The 6,830-nt window shown below is 56.9% G+C and overlaps 1 protein-coding gene across 1 annotated transcript in view; it reads right to left on the reverse strand.

Moving 5' to 3' along the window:
• Positions 1-2,596: 2,596 nt before the first annotated feature.
• LOC103915521 (E3 ubiquitin-protein ligase RNF213-like) overlaps positions 2,597-6,830 on the reverse strand; it is a 5,023-nt gene continuing 789 nt past the window's right edge. The window contains exons 3-11 of the mRNA XM_009322354.1: positions 6,662-6,826; positions 6,325-6,460; positions 5,744-5,827; positions 5,299-5,467; positions 4,873-5,068; positions 3,985-4,062; positions 3,541-3,741; positions 2,971-3,060; positions 2,597-2,651 (exon numbers count right to left, since the gene is read on the reverse strand). Coding sequence (XP_009320629.1) covers positions 2,971-3,060; positions 3,541-3,741; positions 3,985-4,062; positions 4,873-5,068; positions 5,299-5,467; positions 5,744-5,827; positions 6,325-6,460; positions 6,662-6,826 — 1,119 coding nt within the window. The 3' untranslated portion in view covers positions 2,597-2,651. The remainder of the gene's footprint in view (positions 2,652-2,970; positions 3,061-3,540; positions 3,742-3,984; positions 4,063-4,872; positions 5,069-5,298; positions 5,468-5,743; positions 5,828-6,324; positions 6,461-6,661; positions 6,827-6,830) is intronic.

The following is a 6,830-nucleotide window of genomic DNA, read 5'->3' on the forward strand; positions in this document are numbered from 1 at the left end:
CCAGCTACTAGGAAGGAAATTAACTCTATCCCTGCTGAAACCAAGATACCTGGAAACCATTTCCAGGCACATGAAGTACAGAATAAGCATCAGGAGCAGTCGGCATGACTTCACCAAGGAGAAGTCACGCTTGACCTATTTGATCAATATCTACAAAGCAGTGGAGAGCAGTGGACATTGTCTAGCTGGACTTCAGGAAGACTTTCAACACAGTCTTCCGTAAGATCCTCCTAGAGAAGCTGTTGGTGTATGGGCTGGATGAGCAGTGAGGTGAGTTGTCAACTCGCTGAACATCGGCAAGTTGCAGGTGACACCAAACTGGGAGGAGCAGCTGAGACGCCAAAGGCTCCTGCTGCCACCCAGAGAAACCTCAGCAGGCTGAAGAAATGGGCTGAGAGGAACCTCATGGGGTTCTACCAGGGGAGGGGACAACCTGCCACTGGGGAGGGACAACCAGGACACCATGGGGACACCAGGCTGGAAAGCAGCTTGGTAGAAAAGGTCCTAGTGGACACCAAGTTGACCATGAACCATGAGCCCTTGCCACAAAGGCGGCTCACAGTGGAGGGAGATGGTCCTTCACCTCTGTGCTGGTGAGGTCACACCTGGAGGGCTGCGTCCAGCACTGGGCTTCCCAGTACAAGCGAGACATGGCCATACTGGAGAGAGTCCAGGGAAGATGATGAAGCAACTGGAGCATCTGGCTGCGTGGCTGGTGCCATACTCAAGGTTTGGGCTTCTATGATCGTGGATCTACCTTTGAGAAGCCGGGTCTACCTTCGAGAAGCTGGATCTGTTGGGAGCTGATGGGATTCACCTGACCAAGCGGGTCCTCACCAACAAGCTGGCCAGACTTCTATGAAGAGCCTTAAACTAGACTTAGGGAAGGGCCACCACGATGATGAAGTGACTGGAGCATCTCTCCAAGGAGGAGAGGCTGAAGGAGCTGGGATGGTCCAGCCTGGAAAAGACACGGGGGGCGGTGGGGGTGTCTCATCAATGTCTATAAATACCTCAGGGTGTGGAGAGGACAGAGAGTCTCGTTCCCCAAGTAGATGGAGGGAAGGAGCTCACGGCGTGGGTCAAAGCCTGGGGACACTGGGGTATACTGGACCACTGCGGGCAGGTCTGGGCAGGGTGGCTGTGGTCTTTCTTGCCCCTGGCCACCCGTGGAGGCCAGTGTGGTGAAGCTCAGGCCTCCAGCTCCTCCACCGCTGCCTCTCCAGAGGCCCCCCCAAGAAAGGATGGTCACACCTCCACCACTCTTTTGGGAACAACACGAAACCAAGATGGGTCCTTGAGCGTTTAATGATGTGGGAAGGGACAGGAGGGACAGGGCAGGACAGAGGCCACCAACGATGGGCACGGGGACACGCAGAAGCACCCCTTGGCCAAAATGGGGGTAGAAGAGGGGATCCAGCGCCTCAGACCCCACCCTGGGGCTGCCAGGAGGCAGAGCTGGCCAACTGAGCACAGGGGTAGTGGCACTGGGATGTGTCCACGGGGATGTTTTCCAGGATCCTGCTGTGGCTCGGCAGGGTTGGAGGGACGGGGACACTTGCGAGCCTTGTGGGGGCAGTGGTGGGTCCAGGTGAGAGCTTCTCACCCGGGTTCAGGCAGTGGGGGAGCAGGATTTTGGGGGGTCGGAGGCTTGAGCTGCTCCAGGAGCCCACACGCAGCTCGTGTTGCCCCCAGAGCTGGGATTAGGGGTAGATGGTCTGGGGCTTGAGCTGCTCCAGGAGCCCACACGCAGCTCGTGTTGCCCCCAGAGCTGGGATTAGGGGTAGATGTTTCCTCTGTGCCCGTGGGGACAAGCCACCAGCAGGGTCATTGCTAGAAGGGGGCTAATGGCTGCCTTGGGCTGGCCTCTCCTGGCTGTACGCAGGGACGTTGATCTGGCTGGTCTTCGCAGCCGTCCTCCAGACGGAAAGGATGTTCTTGACGGGGATGTCTGGGTCCAGGGCATCCGTGAGTGTGGCCACAGAGGTGGCGGGGACTTGGTTGTCTTCCAGGAAGAACTTAAAGGCATACTTCAGCCTGTGGGTGAGGCAGTGTGGCGGGGGGGGATGAGCAGGTGGAGGTGGGATGGATGTCCCACCACCCCCAGCAGCCAGCCAAGGCCAGCGTTGGCTATCAACAATAAGCACTGTCTTGGCCAAGGTTGCTGGCTGGTCAATGGTGGCCAACACCTCATGCTAGAGGCTGGCCCCGGGTATCTCTCATATCAGGAGCCAACGAGGCAGCGGATGGTTGGGCATAAGAAAAACCTCTTCCCATCAGGGGTGATGCCACCTTGGGACAGCCCCCCAACATGAGCACCTCCAAAGACGGAGATGCACCAACGCGCAATCAGACGAGGCCTTGAGTAACCTGCCTGGACCAGGACTTGGACCAGAGACCTTCAGAGGTCTCTTCCCCAACCACACCCTCCTAGGAAGCTTGTGACTTCTGCCACCGCTCTGGCTGTCCCAGGATACAACCTGGACTTACTCATATTCAGGCTCAAATCTGGACAGTGCCACCATGATCATCTCGTGAAGCTCAATGAGGAAGAGGTCGAGGTTGGTGTTGGCCAACATGGAAGACAGGGCTTTTGCTTCCCTTGCATCCAGCTGCCCCTGGAACTGCTTGGGTACCAGCCAGAAGGGATCCTGCAAAGACCACCAGCTTCAGCAACAGGGAGACCCCAGAACACCCCACCCAGGTGGGTCCGGAGGTGACGTCTGATGGAGGAATGAGAACCACAACCCTCTTGTGTCCTTGAACCTCGTATCAGGGTCCACCAGAGAGCTTCCAAGACATAAGCCTGTGCTGAAACTGCCCAGGGGAGTGGATTATCTTCAGGATGGGCCAAAGACCTTGACTTTACCCAGGGAAGGGATGAGACAAGGATGTCAAAAGTGCTGCCTGGCTGCAAGCAACATAGGTTTCCTTTCTCCTCCTGGGAGAGCAAACCCTAACCTCCCTCACCTAGTTCATCTGCACCAACAGCATGGACCTGCGAGCTGCCAGGACCTGCCACAGTGACAGGATGTGCTTCAGCTGGGTGTTGGACACCACCTGAAGAAGGGGGACAGAGGCACAGGCGTTCAGCTCCTTGGAAAGGTCCTGTCCACGCTCAACTCCAGCGTGCCCTGGAGGACACGTTGGGCCACCAACATCCCCTGATGGCTGCACCTCAACTGCCCAGTTTGAGCGTCCAGGCGGGTGCATCTACAAACCCTTGGATCCCAGATCACCGGCGTCCCCCACAGAGGTGCCTCGTGCCATCTGCAGTGTCCAAGCTGTCCCCAGCGTGTTGGTGGACACAGCATGAAGACCTGCCACCACCCAGCCAAGCTTTCAAACCCACCCAGGTGCCCAGGACCTCTTTGCTCTGAGCAGGAGTCCCCCAGCCCTTCACAGGCACTAGATCTGGGGGCCCTGGAGCACGTGAAGTTGGTGGGAGCCACAGGGGATGTGAAGCCTGGCCCAGAGTGGCAGGGGGGGGGGTAGGACACGAGGGTCTCGTTTCCCACCCACCCTGAGCCCCTTGCCCACCGGCACGTCCTGGAACTCCTTCGTGCCGGTGTCCATCCTCAGCTCCTGCCGGACATACTCAGGCAGCAGGCGCTCCGGGTCACCACCCGTCGCGGCCAGGAACTCAGCAGCCACCTTCAAGGTGGCCAGGGCCTTGGAGAGGGCGTTGACCGAGCGGGCCTCTTCCATGATGCGCTTCTGCTGGTTGACGCTGAGCAGCTCCTGGCAAGAACGGCAAGGATGTGCCCCGGAGAGGGCTGGGACCACCACAACGTGATGCCCTCACAGCCTGCTCGTCCCCATGGCACAGGAGAACTGGGTCCTGCCAGGTCTCCAACCCCCTACTTGAGTTGGCCTTGGGTCTTCCTGCACATCTGCCCTGCCTCCATGCCCACATCATGTCATGGGACATGAAGGGAGAACTCAGGGTTGGATGGAGGAGAAGACCGGCTACCCCTTTCCTACCTGGGGCAGCTGGTCCCTGACTTTCGTCTTGGTGGCCTGGAGGGTCCTCACGTTATTGAGGGCAATGGATGGAGCCTTCTGGAAAGGGTTTGGGAGAGATGGTTATGAACATGCCTGGTGTCACTTAACAGGGGCCAACGGGAAGTTCAGCTGAGCAGATGTGAGTCCACGGGATGTCCCCCAGGGTTCTGCAGGAGGTGGTCGATGGCCTCCTGGGGTCACTGTGGGGTTGCGGAGATCAGGGGAGGTCCCCTGATAGCTGGAGGAAGGCATCTCCATGAAGGAGGATCAGGGGAGCTCACTGCCTTACCTCCATCCCCAGCAAGGTGATGGAGAAAGTCCTCTTGAGAACCATTTCCAAGGACCAAAAGGGTCTTGGGAACAGCCAGCGTGGACTGGTCTCTGCATTTCGGAGAGCATGCGCACCCCAGTTGCTGCAGAACAGCCTGGTCCTAGTGTCCTCAAGTCCCCTTTTCCCACCAGCTCCAGGCTTCCTTTTCACAGAATGGAGACCAACAGCCCCAGCCACAGATGTGGTTCAGAGTCCCACCTTGGGCCATACATAGCCCTGGAAGATGCCTCTTGAAGTTCTTTCAACAGCTACCAACTCCTCCCGTGTTCTCAAACCAGGCTGGCTTCCCCTTCACAAAAGACAGAGCTGTAGGTCCTCATGCTACCTTTCAGGTCACCATTTCCTGACCACAGAAGTGGTTTCTGGCTATGGCAGTCCTTCAAAACCCAAGGAACAGAGACAGATGCACAGCAGGCATCTGCCAATGCCTTCAGTTAGGTCTGCTGACTCCAGAAAGGCGTGCAGAAGAGGCTAGAAACAGACCCCAGCCCCACTGCTGGCCTGGGACAACCCAACTTGGTCGCTGCTGAGCTCACCTGAGCCTTGATGATGGGCTTCCCGCTGATGAAGCGATGAACCACTTGCCGCTGCAGCATCTGGAAGTCAAAGTAGGTCGTCTTGGTGCCGTCTTCGTCTATCTCATACTGCAAGTTGGCAAGCGCCATGGTCACCAGATCGCTTTTGGTTACAGCCAGCACGGAGGAGGGCTTCACCTCCTCTGCGGAGATGGACCTGGGAGAGGAATGGTTGCCCTGTGTGGTTGCAGGGCCTCTCACCTCGTCCTACTCTGCCATCAAGGACCCGCTTTGCTGAACACCAAGCCACCAGGACCTTGCAATGGCATTGCTGGGCCACCACAGCTCCCCTGCAAGCGCCACTGCCAGCCCTGAGAGCTTCTCGTGGAGACTTTATGGAGGCTGGAGGAGATGGACAAGCCCTGGGGTGAGCAGCTCAAGACGTACCGTTGCCTCTCCCTGGTGATCCGCGCGGCCGTGTCAACGCAGCTGTTTTGCAGCTGTATGAGGAACCTGGTCACCAGGTGGCTGATGGACGGTTGGGTGGGGAGGAGCTGCAGGACAGCAGTGTTGGTTTTGATGTCATTCGGCGAGAGGTCTGGCAGGACGGTGATGCTTGTAAAAGGGCGGAACGGTCTTCCACCCGCTGTATGGATCCCAGGGGAAATTCTCCCTTTCATTGAGGTCTTGGAAGGGTTTTTTTATTAGGTTTTTGTCTTTTCAGAGGGGGGTGTTTAATTTTTTTTTAGCAGGTGGAAAGGAAGCCAGCCCAGCAATTTTGCTAGGAAGGGCAATTGCAGAAAGCAGCTCAGCTTTGGGGCATCTCCAGAAGAAACAGCCAAGGAAAGAGGGATGTGACATCCCTCTTTCTTCCCAGCAGAAGAGCACGTACCTGAGCTAGATGGGTTCATTTTAATATTGCTCCAAACTTTCCGGATCGTCTCTATAGCTCTGCTGAAAGCCAAACGTTGGTCCACTGTGGGCACAGAGAGAGGAGAAAATGGCCCCGTCAAGGCATTCTCCCAGGAGACATGTCAGGTCAAAGGCTGTCTCCAACAGATACGTCATTGGAGGTGTCACAGCAAACCATGCTGTGTGTTGGCTCGAGCTGGGCTTCGAGCCTGCGTGAGACCACGTGTGACATCAATCAACCAGGCACCATGACTTAGGAGCTGAAAAGCCCATCTCACCTATCTTGCCTGCTCACGGCAGAAGATTCTCCCCAAGCACCAAATGCTCCAAGGAGAAAGGATCTGTCCCGGATGCACCTCAATGCCTCAGACACCCCCATCCCCTCCTAAATTCCCCCCAAAACTGCTCCTGCAGAGGCACCCCCAGCCTCGGTGGGCTGCTCTTGTGCTGACTGGGTTGGCTCCACCACGCAAACTACAGCAGCAGCTTCCCAGGCAAGCATCTGGTTGCTGAGGCTGTCTAATGCCCGTGTCCCAGGCATGATGGCAATCCATATCCTACCCGAAAGTTCAGGCTGGTCCAGGAATTGATGGACTGTGTAGTTTTCCCCTGTATGGCTGTTTTGGAAGAAGTGGATCAGGGCATTCTGCAGATGGAAAATGTCAGGCAGGTGTCGGACATGTCGGATGTTCTCAAGCTGGAGTTACTAATTCAGCGCGATTCAAGGGACAGGGATCCCATCTGGCACCGCGGGGTAACCTGGAGGAGGACCTTCCTTGGATGCTCCCAAGAAACATGGGGGAAAAAGTTACTCCAGTGCCCCACGGACACCAACCAGGCTGAAGCTACTCAGTGCCTGCGTGTGTTTTGGAGGAGGGGAGGTATTCCCCCAGCAAACCTTCGACAGGAGCTCCAGCAGAATGGGGTATGGGTTTCCAGTGCCTTCTCCATCTTCCTGCTGTAGGAAATGCATCAAGGTCTGGATGGTCACCTTCTGTTCAAATCTCCACATGCAGGGCTGGTTGATCAACCCCTGCTGCGGCAGGTCCTGGAAAGGTGGTGTCTGG

The sequence above is a fragment of the Pygoscelis adeliae genome, unplaced genomic scaffold (assembly GCF_000699105.1).
Source record: "Pygoscelis adeliae isolate BGI_AS28 unplaced genomic scaffold, ASM69910v1 Scaffold774, whole genome shotgun sequence".
Classification (NCBI taxonomy): domain Eukaryota; kingdom Metazoa; phylum Chordata; class Aves; order Sphenisciformes; family Spheniscidae; genus Pygoscelis; species Pygoscelis adeliae.